An 18,353-nucleotide genomic window follows, 5' to 3' on the forward strand; every position below is an offset into this window, starting at 1 on the left:
TAGAGTAATTGGGAAGGATTATATTTTTATATATACAGTGTATTATCATATCATATCATACTATTCTAAAAGTGGGAAGACCCTAAGTTGAAAAATTGAATTACCAAAATGTCCACCAAATGTTGAACGACTTTTTTACCCGTAAGTCATTCAATATTTTCTGAACATTAATTGTACAAAAATGTAAATATACAAAATAAGTAATTGATAAACATTACTTCACATTCGTGGTATGAATACAAAACGACAAAAACATTCATATCTATGATTAAGGCTGTTGAGTTTGACTCTTCCATTTCCCTAAATGTATGAACGAAACCACGTAATGGAAGTATTATGTATTAATTGGTGACTTTAGCTAAATAAATTACTCCTCCATTACTCATTAATTTTCATACATCGAATCATCAACAATACTCCTTTTAATAGCCAATCCAATACATTACCCAACCGTTTTTTCTTCATTCTTATAATGTACATTGAAGAGAATTTGAGGTGTTGCAATTAGTTAGACATATAGGTCAGAATGATTCATTATTGCGAATGACCATTCCATTAGTTTGCTTACTGGCGAATGGCAAAGAGAAATATCTTGAAAGGTGGAAGGCTTGAAATTATAGATATCTGGCGTTATGAGGTGAATGTTATGTTTTGTGACCAATTCTTACCAACACTGGTTTCTCTTTCCAATTCTTTTTCTATTATTATCCAAAGCGGAACTTTCATTTTGAATCAATTTTTCACATAATGCATCTTTCTGACAATTTCTTATCATTTATCAATACCAGCCAGCGATGGAAAAGAGAGGTTGGTAGTATTTGAAGCTTCCGGCTCCGGGAGGGGAGGGGTGGGGGGGGGGGTATTCTTTTTATTTAGTAATAAATTACGGTGTCCTTTTTTACTCTCTAAATTTGTTGAATTTCATTGCTATCATTTTCTTTTCCGGTGGTTTTCCTTGGACATGAAATTTATGCATTTTACGTGCTTTTATTATATGCATACAGTTTGGTAGTACGATATTACTGTGAGTAACAGAACAGAAGAAGCAAGTCAATTGAGACGTGAAGAGATATTATTGTCAAAATGACTAAAAATTTTCAAGAAATTTGGGGACTACATGGAGAGATTGAAAATAAAGAGATATTATCACCAGATGATGTTGAAGCACCAAATAAAGAGCGGTCCTACTTCTTGCAATTCAAGAAAGTACTCCAATATTGATCAAGTGATCAGTTATAATTTTCCCTCAAATAAGTATTAGACACTTTGAAAATGCTTGTGTACATTATCTGATAATAATATCTTCAAATCCTGGGTTAAAGGAAAAAAATATATATGTGCTATTGATTTATTATTTTTGTTTAAAAGTTTGAAATTAAGTTTTTTTGTATAACTCAATACGATGATATGAACTTATAACATTATGTATTCAAGTAACATTTCGATCCATAGAATTATGTTTCATTTTGTAATATTTCCATCTATGGGAATTGACATATATATACAAGTCCTAAATAAAATTGGCATCCTTTTGACCCAATTTTATTTAGCAAAAACATGCCTAAGAATATGGGCATTAGGTAGCCAAATATGCATTAATCCAGCGCAATATTAGGGATCCAATTTTCCCCCCTTTTTCTTGTTTCGTAACAATTATTTGTTTTCCTTGTTCACCTCCGTCTCTGTTGGAATTGGGATTAGTTACGTGCAAACTTTGATTTTCTCTTCCATCTAATAAGCAAAATTCCAGTTTAGAGTTTAATATTACTCTACCATTTTTCTCAGCAACTATAACTTATAAGTTCTAAGCAACTCCAAATTATTTGGGTTTCAAGAAAAAAAAAAAAAAAAAAAAAACTTCACATCATAATAAAATATAGTAAAAGTTTTCAGCACTCGATATTTACATTTGATAGACATGCTATTATTCCGACTTTCGAGAATGAATATTGAAACTGAATTTGGTTGTATCCCAATTTCTGAAATCATGGTGTATGTATATATATATATATATATATAGTTCTGTTGATTAAATGTGATAATGTGATATATTGAATGTATACTAGCATAATATCTCAAATAAATGGGTTCTATACATATTGATATACATTAATATGTATACATATTATTCTAGTTATACAGTAGACCAATATGTATACTAAAAACATGTATAAATTTTATTCTAATTATACAGTAGACAAGTCTATATACTAATAACATGTATACATTTTATTCTAGTTGTACAGTAGACCAGTATGTATACTAATAACGTGTATACATTTTATTCTAGTTATACAATAGTATACTAATAACATGTATACATTTTATTCTAGTTATAAAGTAGAACAGTTTGTGTACTAATAATGTGTATACATGTTATTCTAGTTATACATTAGACCAGTATGTATACTAATAATATGTATACATATTATCCCAGCCATACATACTAATAATATCTCATATTTTTTTAAAAAACTTTGTATACTGATTATTGCAAAAGATATGAAATATATTTTGATAGAATATCGGTTTTAATTATAGAAATTTAAGGAGATGGAATGAAAAAAAAAATGAAAATGGAGAGAAACACGGCTACCCATCAATGAAGAACTCAAAACACACCTATGGGGAAAAAGAGCAAAACAGGAGATAAAAAATCCCAGTAGAGGCATCGCGGAAATGCCGATTTAAAAACTCTCGAAGAAAAAGAAAAAATTGAAGAAATAGATAAGAGGATGTGTTCTTTTTGCTCTCCTAAAAAGTTGAAATATATTAAGTAGATTGGGAAGAACAAGGAGAGGAATAAATTTGTCGCACAACTTAATGAAGTTTATTTGACGTAGTGAGAAGTATGGAGAAGATTATGAAGAGATTTTAGTAGAACTAGTCTCTCGGCACGTGCAGCATTCCATGTCTTTTTTTACTGAATACATATACATTAAATTAGTTAATGCTTACATATTCAGAAAACATTAACTTAGTTATAAAAATACAACTTAAATACACCTAAAAGCCAACATCTAGCATAACAATTTTTATGATTAAAGTCAAAATACATCATCTACAATCAACTCTATCTTAGTTCTTCAAGTCTTTTTTTAGGTCGTTCATCCAGTCTTCACATAATTAAACTTTGGTATATCTCCATTTTGAAAGTTGGTTTCTCCAATAGATGATGTCGGAAGCGGATTCTCTGATCAAAATTTTCTCTCTGACCAAAATTTTCTTCTCTGTATCTTTCAGCCATAACTATATCAATCACGCTTGAGTATTATTGTGTTCTCAAGGTTGATTGTTTTTTTCTTAAATGTTCAAGCCTCGCATTTTCTACTTCAATGTGCATGTCATGCATAAAATCTTCAACTCCACTATATACACCTATAAGTATTAAGTAATATTTATTTATACATGGATAAGTGTTTAAAGTTCAAATCTTGCTAGTAGATGTGAAACATGGAATTGGATAATGGGTCTTTTTTGTCTACTAATAAAAATTAGGTAATAAGTAAATATAAAAGGAAAATATCCTTATATCCCTTGTACCATTTGAAATTATTCAATTTTTTATTAATCATAAGAATTTAGTTGAGGTGTGTTTTAATCAATAGTTGGTGATAGTTCAATAGGAAACTCGCATACCTGAGTTCAAGTAGAAAACTCTTGAAAAAATGATAATTCAGGTGTAGTTTTGACCATTATCTCTATTTTCTAATAAGATGTGTATCTTCCACAGATGAACACGATCCTTTCTTCATATTAGCCTTATCACAATAAGGAGCTCTTCTTTCTCTCATTTATCTTAATGGCACTTGAAGGAACACTTCAAAATTTCTTATTTTATCAGAAGCACGCGATCCTGTAAGCATTCTTGATTATATCATCTGGGATATAGTTAATAATGGTGGAAAATTTCATTAAGACAGTCTTTGTTGTGTGTATCTACTTGGACATGACAAGCTTTCTTCTAGAAGGATCAAACTCCTTTGCCTTTTCTAAATCGAATAACACTAATGTCATTGCTTATAAACAATGGTCAAGACAAGTTGCTATAATTAAGTATAAAATTTTAATTTTTTTTTCCAACAATATATGTTAAATAAACAATTTTATTGTCAATGCTATGGGCACAAACACGTTTAAAGAAGCATTTCACTTTACACATCATATCTTTTAAGTAATAAAATATTTCATGCCAATGATATAATCAGTGGATACAACTTGATGAGTTATGATCTTAGACAGAAGTTATAGTTATAATTTATATATTTATGAATATTTTGGTTAAAATAATTTAGTGAATTTAAATCCATTTTTTCAAACCACCACCACCACCACAACAACAACAACATACCTAGTGAATTCCCGACAAGTAAAAAATATTGATCTATGTAATAAATATTGTCACTTTATTTTCAGTTCAAGGCAAGCAATAAAGAGAAAGACCATAGTAATAAAAAGACTTTCCTGAAAGAAAACCAACCATAAGAATTAGGAAGAATGTTCACCATATGTTTCTATCAAGAGGTGGTTGTACTTTTCTATGCAGTCGAGTAATCCTAATAACTTGTTGGAAAAGTACAAAGTTTTAGTGCGGTATTAAATCTGTAAGGGAAAGAAAAGTATATTTTTAAATGCAAATTACTTGCAAACTAAAACTTGAAATGAGAGACTCTTAAAAATAGTTCGTAACATTCTTTTGCATTTCACATGTACAATATTGATAACTATTGAAGTATTTGAACCAAAAAAAAAAGAAAAGTAATTCCATAAGCATCTCATTTTATCCTAATTTAATTTAATTGATAAGGAAGACATCACAATTGTAATCACAAAAAGGCTTTAGCCTAAAATTATTGAAATTGTGTGAAATTAAGCATGATCAACAATTTGTTCATAATCCATTCTTTAGGCCGCATCCAATCGAACCATGAACACCAAATTCTTAATCAAATTTGTTCATGAAAAAAATATTGCAAATCTAATAGTGATAGCCAATTAGCCATTAGCTCATTAGGCCACATTTCATACGCAGGAAGAAAGTGTATTACTTTGTTTCAGAATTCTACTTCTTGATATCATTTTCTTGTTTTAGTTGAGAGAATTTCTGATAGTAATTAAGAAATGATGAGTCAAGAAGTAATGAACAAATAAGATGTACTAAGAAACATTGGCTATAATAGCAAAAGAGATTTGAAGAAAACATGTATATTACGTAAGTTACCAAGGCGTGGTATAAGGGATTAAATTTTCTTTCTTGCATCTGATAGAAATTGACAGCAACCTCCACTATCTTGCTTAGAAATCAATAAATATCTTACTGCTTCAAGTACCTTTCCTAGCGTATAAAAGGTAAAAATTCCTCCAATTATTTCTGAAGTTATCCTTTCATAAGGCAATAATCTCCTAAAATATCCACTTAACAGTTAAGTGGATATTTTAGGAGATTATTGGTGGAACATGAGTGACGGAGGCATCCTTTAGTATCAATAAAGAACGGAACATCTTCAAAGAACACGTCCCTTCTTATCAAAGCGGGCATTGTTTTTGAGAGACAACTTTTTCTTATCATTATTTACAGGAAGGGTAGTTTAATTATTTAAAAGGATATTTTGATAATTTAAAAATTATAATTTAGGGTAAAGCTTTTCAATTCATTATGCAAAAAACGAGAATAGAACATACCAGTAAAACAATTAAGCTTGGTGGGAGTAAAGTAGAAATTGAAATTCGCTTCTACTAAAACGTTGCAACTCTTTGATGGAGCAAAGTTAGAAACAGCCGAACAGACACGTTGCTTCTCTTTTTAGTTTAGTGGTTTTTTTTAGTTTTTAATTTATTTATTAAATAGGAGGGTATTTTTGTTGAAATGAGAGGTATTAAAGTAATTTAACTTTTCAATTTAGAAGTTCATGCTTTTAATATAATATTATAGTATAAAATAGATAATGAAAGAGGGGGAAAAATTGTAGGAGAGAAAATGATATGTGCAGCTATTTTAAAGGGCTGGTTTTGGATAATGGGGTACAAGTTTTAATGACCCAAAACGTGTTAAATGACCATTCATTACCAACTTCTTAAACCTTGGCTATTTTATGCCAATTATGTTTCCCTGTTGATACACTATGCAAAAGGACATAGGCACAAAACAACCCAGATTTTAACTATTGACATCTAATAGCCAAAATACAGAATTCCTTCTTAAATATTGGCGTTATAAAACCAACTAATTAAATATACAAATTAATTAATTCTCACCTATTAAAAAGTATTTCCTTGTATCTCCCCATATTCCCTCTACGTCTATAAATTTTCAATGATTAACTACTCTTGAAGATTTTTTCAACACCACCAAACAATTGTACATAAGGAAAATTGGGGCAGGAATGTGAAAAAATGAGATCAATTGACATTATATGTACATCCTATTGTGTACCTTATGTATTAACATATAATGTATATCACACAATGTATATCTAACACTTTTCAATGTATCACATGAGTGTTGGCAATATAATGGAATGGGCAATAAATGTATCACATTCTCAGTGTATCACATTTTTATATATATAAACTATCTCACATTACTTCTCAATGTAACACTTTATTAGAGCCTAAAATCCTATATACATAGTATTCCATTGGTACGACATATGGATTTAGAACTGTGGAGGACCAGCACACCAGGAAAAACACACATTAGGCAACACACCAACCATAAATAGAAATATGAACTTGTCATAAACTTTGTAACTTTGTTTCTTGGTTCTTTTTTTGACATTTCCTTTAGACTAAGACAGAGAACTAGGGAAGACTTGAGAAGAAAGGGGGATAAAGGGAATTAGTACAAAGAGATGAAAAAAAAAGTTTTAACCAAAAAGAAATCAAATAGCAAAGCTTTAAAGAGGGTTTACCTTCAATGTATTCTTAGATTTAACATTGTATTGCTTCTGAATACCCTTAGTGTTATGAGATTTGACTTTCTCATCATCTTATGTATCATCCCCAATTGCAATTTTTTTTCCCTTTTCAATTGTATTGTTTTTTTTTTTTAACTCCGAATCTCATCCTCAACTACTCTTGCCTGTGGAGAATTCGAATCCCCAAATATCGGATCTTCAAAATCAGAATATCCGGCTACCTTATTGTGTGAAGTTCTTACAACCCCCATAGTTACATGTTTCCTCACCATTGTTTACTTACAAAGTTCAAAACTCAAATGCAAGACAAATAAACTCCTAAATAATTTCTTAAACACAACATCAAACATCGCTAAAGTATCGGAGTATACATCTGTGGAAGTTTAGATTTCCTGTAAATATACCTAAAGAAAGAAGGAAGAAAGATGGAGCTTATTTGGGAGATAAAAGCAGTTACAGACGTAGAGGGAACATGGGGAGATACAAGGAGATACTTTTTTAATAGGTGAGAATTAATTAATTTGTATATTTAATTAGTTGGTTATATAATGCCAATATTTAAGAAGGAATTCTGTATTTTGGCTATTAGATGCCAATAGTTAAAATCTGGGTTGTTTTGTGCCAATAGTATGTCCTTATTGTATTTCCACGTCAATTTTCCATTTTTTTTAAATTAAATTTTACCCTGCTAGGCCTTTTATTTATTAGATGTAGGACAATTGTTATGTCCGTTCATTTTTTAGTTGGGTATCTGGGGTTGGGCCATGTTTTTGAGCTCAACCCATGTATTGAACAATTTAATTTTATAAATACCCAATAGTGCATCTTACATTAGTGCTGGTGCCGCTCTCTCCTCTTCTTCCTTTCCTCCCTCTTTGGCGTTTGCCGCCACCCCTTCCTCCAACTTTCACTGTAAATACCTTTTTGGGTCTTTATTTATACCTTCTAAGTAGTGGAATTTGTGGGTTTTTCTTGTTCAATAAAAGTAGTAGTGAATAGGAACAAACAAAGAAGAAAAATATGCCTCGTACTACCACATTGGAGTCCCCTGGTTGCCCTTCTCTTAGAGCTTTAACTTTTGACATTCTTGGATTAATCAAAGGTAAATGTAAATACCTTTTTGGATCTTTTTTCCTAAAAATTGTATTTTTGTTTGAATGGAAACTGACCCTTTTCAGCTCACAATCAGTAGTGCAAAGGGTATTTTTTTTCTTAAAAAAGATTTTGTTGGGTGCAGTTATTGAAGCAAAGGGTGAGCAAAAGGAAGCTCCTAAGGTGGTGGAGAGATGGGGGGAGCCTGATGCTTCAAGGTGTGTTCTTGCCACGTCAATTATAGACCGCCAATTTGACCCTGTAAGTTGTCCCTCTCAACTTCATTGTATTATGTATGTGCTATATTATTCTACTTGTGGGGTAATATTCCATTTAGGGGTCGTTTGGTAGAGCGTATAAAAATAGTACTGAATAGGGTGTATTAGTAATGATGAGGTGAGTTATGCGGGGAACAAAAAGGACTCATATCAGCTCTATTTATGGTTCTTTTCCAAACACATATTCTGTTAACAGTTTAACATATGTTAGTTTAAAGGAGAAAATGATGGAAAACTTTATACACTCCATACAAGATCGCAAGTAAATCATTAGACAATTACATAAATCTAGAAGATTTGTTAGGGCATTTAACTTGGTCCATAGTAAGAATCAATTGAAGGAAGGAGGGATCTTCTAAGTCTTGTTACTTTCTTTATGGCACTTCTCTTAATGAGCCAGAGAGAAAAATAATCGGTAACAGACTTAGGGACCACAACACTATAAATAAGAAAAGGCAACTCTTCGAGATGACTTTTCACAATAGGTACCTTTTCAGATATAGGCCCATCAATATATCTGAAAATTGTATTGGGTTTCTCATATATGAAGCCCATACGCTATTAACTGATATTTCTATAAATTAACACTTTATTAGATCATAAAAATGGGCTTCTTTAATTGATAGCAATCTATTTACAATTATATTAAATATGTGAGTCCACTAAATAGAGAATTTCTAACAGAAAAATCACACACTTAGGTTAATTGAAGGTCTGATGTGCTTAGTCAAATAACACAAGGATCAAAATTGGAATATAGCAATAACTCGGGGACCAAAAGCGCTATTTACCCATTAGTTATACATAGGTTGAAAACACTACCAAACAAGGAATTAATAATACCAAAGTTAATATATGTATTACTTTCTCTAATACATCCTACCAAACGACCCCTTAGTGTTTCTTTTAACTCATTGTGGAATAATGTTTTCTGTCTTTGTGTTTCTACATGTATAATGTACGGGTTGGGTGGATAGTTTTATTTGATAGAGAGATGAGATTTGTATGTTAAGTTATTGCGTAGGAGCTGTTTCTAGAGCCACTAGGTGTTGTTTGGAGTTGTGAATTTCAGTACACTATCAGTTCTCTCTAGTTTCAGAAAAGGGTGAAAAAGGTTTTGGTTATGGAATATCGCAATGTATAGAAACTCCTATGAAAATTACAAAGAAAAATGTATGAAAGGAAAATGAACGAAAGCTGAAGCTTCGGAAAATGAACCAAAGCTGAAGCTTCTTCCACTATTAAATCAAGTTGGCTGAGGGCCTTTTTTCCTCTTGCACTTTGATAGTGCTTTGTACTTCGGAGGACTTTTGGTCTGATTTGCTTGTTAATGGAATGGATAGTTCTTGTCATTAACCCAAACGTCAAGATAAGAGAGAGCAAAATTGTCAGGAAGAAACAGAACAAAACAATTCTGTTTCCTCCATGTTAGGGATTGAGGCATTTCAAGTGACAGCTTGGCTCAATTTTAGGTTGTATGCTTTATGTAGACATGCTTATTGCTTAAAATTAAACCCAATCGAGGATTATAGTTGCTTAGTGCTGGCATCTTCCAGTAAATCATCTAGCTATATAGCATGCAGATATCATATTAGAACTGATCTCCATAAAATTTAGATATTCATCTTCTAAAGATAATAATTTAGCCTTTGAGTGGCAACTGCTTCTACGGAACTACTTGGCCTGTGAGATATCTAACCATTGTGGTTTTTAATAATTGTTTGCAGCTTCTAGGTGTAGCAAGAAGAAATGGCTTGGTAAGCGCTTTTTATCTTTGATCAAAATCAGGATAAATGAAGTTTTGTTTTCTTGAGTGTTGAGCAGCACCCTTTACTACTTTTATACTGCACAGATTGAGGTGCTTAGTCCTGTCAATGGAAATGTTTGTGCATCCATTTCAAATCAAAATCAAAGTGATAAAATATCTGAAGATAATTCTGTTATCGGCTTGCATCTATTCAGAAAAGAGAGGCAGGACTCATCATCAAGGTACTGTCTTCAACCTGCTTTTGGAAGTATCTTATCCTGGTTAGCTCATTGAGTCACCAACTTGTTAAAGTGAACATTCTTAGACATGGATAAAAACACATTGCTCAATAGCCCATTTTGCTCGGTGCTCCAATTATTTTAAATATGCAACTCTCCAGTTCTTGATTGGTGCGGAAGGTAGACTGTCCTGTTCAAATGTGCTATTGACTCTTGAATTGGTAATGACATCCCTGGAGGTTGTTTGGATTTGCACAAGAGATGTGGTGGTTCCTATGAGGACAAGTTTGTACTTTTCATTAAGTTGTAAATAGGATTGTTACGCTGCAGTTATTAGTTGTAAACAATATGATTAATATTGGAATTTGTGTGAGACTAGAAATAAGATAAGGAAAAAAGGAGGGAGTGTATAAGGTGATGATCCAAAGGAATAATAAAAAGAAATAAGAGTTTGCATTGGTTGAGGTTTGAGAATACACGAGTTTTCCGCACTCTCTTTTCTTTTTAGGTAGGCACCTCTTGGATATGAGGATGGATAGACTATAGGGGAGGATAGGGAAGTGGAAGAATAAGAGGGATAAAGGTAAATGTAAAAGGCTATTTTTTCTTGATCTCGACTGATGATCGTGTTGTTTCTGATGTTAATATGTGTTAGCAAGACCCTTCGCTAGTACCTTATATATAAAAAAAAAATAGCAAGACCCTTCGCTAGTTAGCCAGGGGAAAAATATGAACCTAATATGGAGTCTGGTCTTCCGAGTGATCAGTGGCCCTAAATATGAACCTAACATTGGCGAAGAGTTAATCCCCTAATATCCCATTTGCTATCCCTGACCAAGAAACCTCCTATGATAATATCTACACATAGTTAATAACTTGGAATTCTCAGGTAAGTGTTAGCACCTGTATACAGTTTCCCTTCTGCAGTGTGCCTAAAGTGGAATAATTGATGGCTACTAAATTCAATTAATATTTCCTGATATCCACAGCCAACATATTCAATAGTGGTGAGCAAAACAACCTAGTTTTTGATAATGAGTTACTAAATGCGGGTTAGTAACTAGCACTCTTTTACTTGATTAAAAAAAAGTAACTAGCACTCCAAGCGAAGTGCTTTCAATGTGTTGGCAATGAGTTAACAAGGATGCGGCTTGGAAGATGCATTTAATGTAAATCTCACGCAGAGTAAAATAGGCTCGTTCCTAAATTCCTTCGTGTTACATTTGTATATTTTCTTATACATTTATAGGTCATGTACCCTGCTTACGTGCACAATAAAAGGACAAACAAGCATGAAGTGTGTTAAAATGTCAAAATCACCTGAAGATTCTGGTGTTGAAGGTACAGAAACGGCATGGAATGTTAGTGGTTCAGGCAGCATTTTGTACTCCAAGGTTGACGCAGATGAAAACTATGCATTGTTTGGTGGGTGAGTAACCGTGAATATTGGGTTCTGCCAGATAACCTTAATGGTGGAAAATAGAATGATTGTTATGACTTATTTGATATTTCAGGAAGGGCGTTGAGGTTAACGTATGGGATCTGAACCAGTGTGCTAAAATTTGGACTGCAAAATCTGTGAGATCCACCGTCATATTGTGTAGCATTTGTAGTTGAGAAAGAATTGATTGCTTATACCTAAATTTGTCATTTTAAATGTTTATTCCAGCCAGCAAAAAATAGCCTTGGTATATTCACCCCAACTTGGTTTGCATCTGCAACTTTCTTGTGCAAAGATGACCACCGCAAATTTGTTGCAGGCATGAACAGTCACCAGGTATTTTGTTTTCTTAGCTAATATTTCTCATTGCCTCTGTTAAGCATGTGCGTTTCCTTTATATCAAGAGAGCAATTTTGATGCAATGGATTCATACTTCTCTTTCCAAGAAGGACTTCATGCAATTTTATTATTGCATCTTTTGACTAACACTAGGAATTCTCTCACATTTGTGAGACCAAAAGGAATTTTTTAGGACCACTTCTTTCTTGGAGTGGGTAGAGGGATGAGTGAATGGAAATGGAGAGGGGAGAGGTGGGTCCAAGAAATAAACCAACAAGGTTCCCAAATGGGTGAGCTGATTCTAGAGTTGGATGGTTTATAACTTTTTGGCTCTTATAAGTTAGTGATACTCCAAAATGCCATACTGTACATTTTAAGCCGGTATCAGTGCTGAAATAGATTGGACACACCCAGTAAATTCCTTTTGAATCATTTTCTGTCCTTTACTTTTTTTCATAAATTCTTATGGTGCTGCTGCTGAAATGGACTGGTCTATAATTTTCCCTTCAAATGGACTGGTCTTTAATTTCTGCCCTTCAAATGGGCTGGTCTTTAATTTTTGCCCTTCAAAATTGAAATTATGCCTAGCGGGGCATAAGTTCTTTAAGAGATTGTGGTGCTCCCCCTTTGTTATACTATCAACTACAGAGACCCTAAATCTTATTGTTGTAGGCTATGTGTCTACCAAACAGTATATGAAGGACCTGGTTGTGTACCAGTTCCCTTACGTAATGCAATGCAAGAATCAACGCAGTATTTTTACGTGGAAAACTCCTTGCTCAAGGGATTAAAAATAAATTTTCATGTATGTAAAATTTATTGTTAATATATACTGTACCAACTTGGCTATTTTGTAGGTGCGTCTTTATGATATTTCTGCACAAAGAAGGCCTGTTGTTTCATTTGATTTTCGCGAGACCCCTATTAAAGCTGTAGCTGTGGATGTAGATGGACATACGATATACATAGGAAATGGGTCTGGCGATCTTGCTTCTTTTGATATACGCACTGGTAAACTATTGTCGCACCATAGTGATTGCTGTTTATGTTGTCATCAAAGTAACTCACATATTTATATCTCTGCCATGCAAGTAAATAGTACTTTATTGCCTTTAACTAAAAAGTAAGTAATACTATATTATTGAGAAAGAGTACATTGAAAAGGGAAACAGATCCTTAAAACCAGTATTCAGATTTTTCCAAATATTGAGGATATTGCTATAAAAAGTTGTGATTGTGCATGTTTTCCACATTTTTCAGTATCCAAGTGTGTTCTGTCATTTGGTTCTGGCACAAAACGGATAGCGTTTATGATAGTAAGGAAAATGTTTTATGTGAAAACAGAAATCATCAATTTATTATTATTGTGTTTCCTCTATGCTAATAAGGTTTTATGTTTATCTTAGCCACTGTACTTTGCGTTTATTTTGGATGACTTGATGTAAGCTCATCATGTGTAAGAATGTGTGATTTGGTTTATGAATTTGCTCTCATGTTGTGATTCACATGTCTAGGCTCATTTAATTCACATATTGTGGGTCTCACAGTTGAGTGTATCCTCCTTTTTAGGGAAACTTTTGGGATCCTTCTTGGGGAAATGTTCTGGAAGTATAAAATCCATAGTCAGGCATCCAGAGCTCCCAGTTATAGCCTCATGTGGTGAGTATATGAAATCGCTGTTAGCTTCTTTATAGTACAATGTACTTTGTCCACGGCAATTTGATCTGGATATATATATATATATATATATATATATATATATATATATTTCCTATATTAATGGAAGCTGCTGCCCGGGGACACGAATATTGTCCTATTTTTATGTTGGCTCCAGATTTTCTGTATACAAGATATGATCTCATAATAGAAAATCTTAAGCTTGTGAAACCTCATCTCTCACATTGTTTAAGAGCTGGAGCTCTGGAACACAGTCTCTTTACAGAAGTGCTATTGTCTTTTTTCAAGTTTTATTGCTCATAGTTACTTACTTGACCAAAAATACTCTTGACTAGGTTTGGACAGCTATTTACGCATTTGGGATGTCAAGTCAAGGCAACTTCTGTCTGCGGTATGTTTTTTATTTGTTTCATAGATTTTTGAGAATTGAGTGGACAATTTAATATTACAGCTCCTGTGTCCTCAGAAAGTCGACTTTCAGTCTTTAAGCACTCACTTCCATTGGATTCACTTACCATTGTTCTACTTTGAAGTTGGTAAAATTAATGTTTGTTGAGTTAACAGTCTAATTCAACAAAGTCACGCTGAGTACTAAACTGTGTTGTAATGTCCCCAAGACCTACATGCTCTGTCTATTAAAGGGATAATTGGTGACATTTCTACAGGAGAGGTTTTTACTTGAGGAAGAAACCCTTCTTTCTGGGTTTTATCTTTTTCTTTTCTTGCCCCTTTGGTGAAGATAATAGTTTGTTAAAAATAAAGTATATGGGTTTCCTAGACATAGTCCTACCTAGTGGCGGAGCTAGGATTTTCACTAAGGGGATTCAACAAATATAAAGAAATAAGCATATGAAGAGGCCAAGCGGATTCAACATCTACAATATATGTATATAAAATAATTTTATCCTTGCGCCCTCCTAGCTCCGCCCCTGGTCCGTGCTGATAATATTTTTGGGTTCGGATCTTATGCTTCAACACACTGCTATGTCTTCCCTCTTACATGTTACAAAGTAGTTAACTAGTTAGCTCAAAAGAGATTGAAGGTTAACATGTTCTGATTACCCATCATTGACACCGTGCAGCAATTCAGATCCAAGGGTGTACGGTGCCATGAATTTTCATAAGCATGCATATATGCAGAAATACTACAAAAGCGAGAATTTGGATGAGTATTCCTTGAAAATTTAAAAGCAACGTTGTTGGCTGTTAATAACGCAGAATGCAATGACTTATTGTCCATGGTTACAAAACCTTGGGATTGATCTGAGACAGTAACAAAAATCTCCACCCATATCAAAAGCACAGCCTGTCCGAAGCCCGGATAAAGAGTAGGGTTCCGGACCTTCCGGTAGATTGACGGGCAGTTTAAAAATAGTTAACTGTGTACAGAGGATTCATGTAGCCAACCTGAACTAATTTGGGATGAGGCGTAATGAATGAATGATGAATGTGTATCTGTTATTTATCTTAAATCAGTAGAAGAGAAGATTCTCAAGTACAAGCTGGTATGTGGTTGCAGGTTTTCTTGAAGCAGCATCTTAGCAGTGTTGTTTTTTATTCAAAATTTTCTGCCAGAGGTGAGCTTTTCCTTGTACAACTCCTAGCTTTTACATGATAAATATTTTGCTTCTGACACATGGCGTTTAAATTCTTGTATACAATCCGTTACTTCAAATCCTTTTTGAATTTAGATGGGAACTTATCAGGAAAACTGAAGACAAAAAAATTCTCATTTTGTTATATATATTCCACCATATGGGTGCCTGGAATGAGCATACTTGGAGTTCTTTGGTCGATTTTGTGCACCACTCCTCTTTTTGCCTTTAAAAATTTTCGGTTGATTTTGTTAACAGCTATTGAACTCTTGATTGTATTCATCTTTGTCAGTCTAATAGACTAACAATCAGCCAGACTATGCCCTACCTAATTTTGTTCTGTTCCACCTTCCCGCCTTCTCTTTATTAGCCTTTTCTTTTCTATAAGATCTAATTTGACTATCCTAACAAGTAGAGGTGTCATTATTCTTGTACAGAAATTCAGGTACCTCCTCAGCAACAAGATACAGATGAAACATTAGAGATGGAAGAAGAGGAAGTGAAGCCTGTTAAAAGGAAGAAGGCATCAAAAGAACACAGTGGAAGCAAGAAAGTGAAGACCAAGAAAAAGAGTAAAAGGTCAAAAGCAGACAGTAGCGATGCTGCATAATAATTTTGATTCCTGGAATCCTTTTATTCTCGATCACATGGTAACTTCGCCAGTTCAACTAAAGGGCACCATACCATACACACCAGAACGCGGTGATAAGTAGTGTGAATTCAATGAATGGGCTGCATTTGTATGTGTAAGCAGACGAAGAACTTGAGTAATTGAATGCATTGTTTGCTAAATATCAGCTAGCCAGTTGGAAGACAAGTTCCAGTTTTTATTTTTTTTTATTTTTTTTAAGGAGGCAAGCCTAATCATCCTGTTTAGTCTCTGTAATGCTAGATTATGCGGATAAGCAAATTTTGTGGATTTCAATTTCCAGAGGCACTTTGGAAGAGTTTTTCATTATGCATACAACTGAGTTGGTTTATAGGTGGCTTTGGTATATGCTGGATTTAAGTTAAGCACAAATCTTATGAGGTAAAAATCATATTTTCAAAAGGAGAAAATTAGCATAACTACAGTGGCATCACTGGGTCTAGCTTCTTTCAGGTGATTGTTTTAAAAAAGTTGAAATTTGCAAGGGCCTATCTTTCTTTATCTTTTTAATTACCTTTTTAACCACTTATTTCAGGAGTTATCAATTTTTCGTATTACGTCTACATTGGAAATGAGGTTCTTTTGGAGTCCGGAGGCTAAATGGCATTAAAATGTCCAAAATAAATCAAATGGGGTTTTGGTATATCGTTGATGGGGCAATGTAATACCCCCAAAAAAATTTCTACTTGTCAGAGTAAAAACCAAAAGAAAAAAAATTTGTAAAATGTGGACTGGTTCACGTTTTACAAAATATGTTTTTTGTAAAACGTTGGCCAGATTTAGAGTCCGCAACTTAAATGACCCAAAAAGTGAGTCCGGGTATCAAAATAACTCGTTAAAAAAAAAAAACCAAGCTACCCTTTGCGCACTAATTTAGTGCACAATATGACCAAACTGCAATATAGGTTATATTTTTTTATAGGTTATATTTTTTTTCCAATAATTTTAAAGTTGGGAAATTTCACATTTTTTTCATACTTTAACCAAAGATTAGTCATGTTTCAAAATTTCGAAATATCAATATTTTATATAGAACTTAATATATTGTTTTGCGGACAATAAAGTCGGCCCATTACATCAAGTATACCTAAACGTTTGGATCGTCATTTTAAGGGTTGTAAATATCCCCCAAGTAAGTTTTGTTTGTTTGAATGTTGTTATCTTTAGGTTTAAGTGTTTTATTTTATAAGGTTTTGATTTAAGTGTTTTATTATTTAGTCAAGGCATTATTTTATTTCAAATGTACAAATAAAAATATTATATTAAAAAATAATTCATCCAATACGAGAGGTACAAAATAATTCATTACAATAACAAAATAATACCAAAATATTTAAAATAATACGTCAAGTACGAGAGACTCTTCCACTACGAGACGTACTTGCACCACCACGGTCTCATAGGCTACACCTTATCATGTCCCTCCACCAAGGTTCGATCCGTAGTGGTTGAGGTAAAAAAGTAGTTAAATAGCTAGACCCAACAAGCCAAGTTGGCATTTAAGCAACATGTAGACACTTTTTATATTTTATAGTGTCCAACTAATGCTATTTATTTTGTTTTCTCAAATTGAATTTCCAACATTGAAATTGACATTCAAAACTTCATCACCACGGGATTTCCATCTTGAAATCTACTTTTTATCATCAGATTTTTACTAAGGAAGAATGAAAATGATGCACCAATTTTTGGGAAAAATTCAAATTGAATGAGATAATGGGCGTTTTTTGGATCTCGGAAAAATACCCAAAATAAAAAAAAATCTCATAAAGCGAACAACCGAGCACAAAGTTATAACCGTTTAAAATTTCATCAATTTAAAACTATTTTTTCTCCCTCTACTCCTTAAAATAAAATTGCCTTGACTAAAGTAAAACACTTATACCTAACGATAACAACTCACCAAACAAAACTTACTTTGGGGCACTTTACAACCCCTAGAATGACGTACCAAACTTTTAGGTCTACTTGATGTATTGAGCCTACATTATTGTTCGTAGAAAAAGATATCAGGTTCTATATAAAATATTAATATTCTGGAAATACCGTGGCAATGAAGTTTTGAATGTCAATTTCAATGTTGGAAATTCAATTTGAGAAAACAAGACAAATAGCATTAGTGAACACTATAAAACATAAAAAGTGTCTACATATTGCTTAAACCTAAAGATAACAACATTCAAACAAACAAAACTTACTTCGGGGCACTTTACAACCCCTAAAACGACGATCCAAACATTTAGGTATACTTGATGTAATGAGCCGACATTATTGTCAGCAAAAAAAGATATCAAGTTCTATATAAAATATTCATATTTTGGAGTTTTGAAACATCATTAATCTTTAGTCAAAGTATGAAAAAAATGTGAAATTTCCAAA

The 18,353-nt window shown here is 33.0% G+C and overlaps 1 protein-coding gene across 2 annotated transcripts; it reads left to right on the forward strand.

Moving 5' to 3' along the window:
* The first annotated feature begins 7,827 nt into the window (after positions 1-7,827).
* Positions 7,828-16,292, forward strand: LOC132625687 (uncharacterized). 2 transcript variants are annotated; one of them, XM_060340285.1, is made up of 12 exons: positions 7,828-8,019; positions 8,155-8,270; positions 10,015-10,044; positions 10,140-10,276; positions 11,523-11,702; positions 11,788-11,851; positions 11,943-12,050; positions 12,911-13,064; positions 13,623-13,712; positions 14,066-14,121; positions 15,250-15,307; positions 15,763-16,292. In XM_060340285.1, the coding sequence occupies exons 1-12, from the start codon at positions 7,938-7,940 to the stop codon at positions 15,933-15,935; spliced, it is 1,248 nt and encodes a 415-aa protein (XP_060196268.1). In that variant the 5' UTR covers positions 7,828-7,937; the 3' UTR covers positions 15,936-16,292. The 2 variants fall into 2 exon arrangements, with proteins under 2 accessions (XP_060196268.1, XP_060196269.1); XM_060340286.1 differs by lacking the exons at positions 15,250-15,307; positions 15,763-16,292 and adding an exon at positions 14,813-14,869 and having other exon boundaries at positions 7,831-8,019.
* The last annotated feature ends 2,061 nt before the right edge of the window (positions 16,293-18,353 follow it).

This window comes from Lycium barbarum, unplaced genomic scaffold (genome assembly GCF_019175385.1).
Source record: "Lycium barbarum isolate Lr01 unplaced genomic scaffold, ASM1917538v2 unchr_scaffold_29, whole genome shotgun sequence".
Taxonomy (NCBI): domain Eukaryota; kingdom Viridiplantae; phylum Streptophyta; class Magnoliopsida; order Solanales; family Solanaceae; genus Lycium; species Lycium barbarum.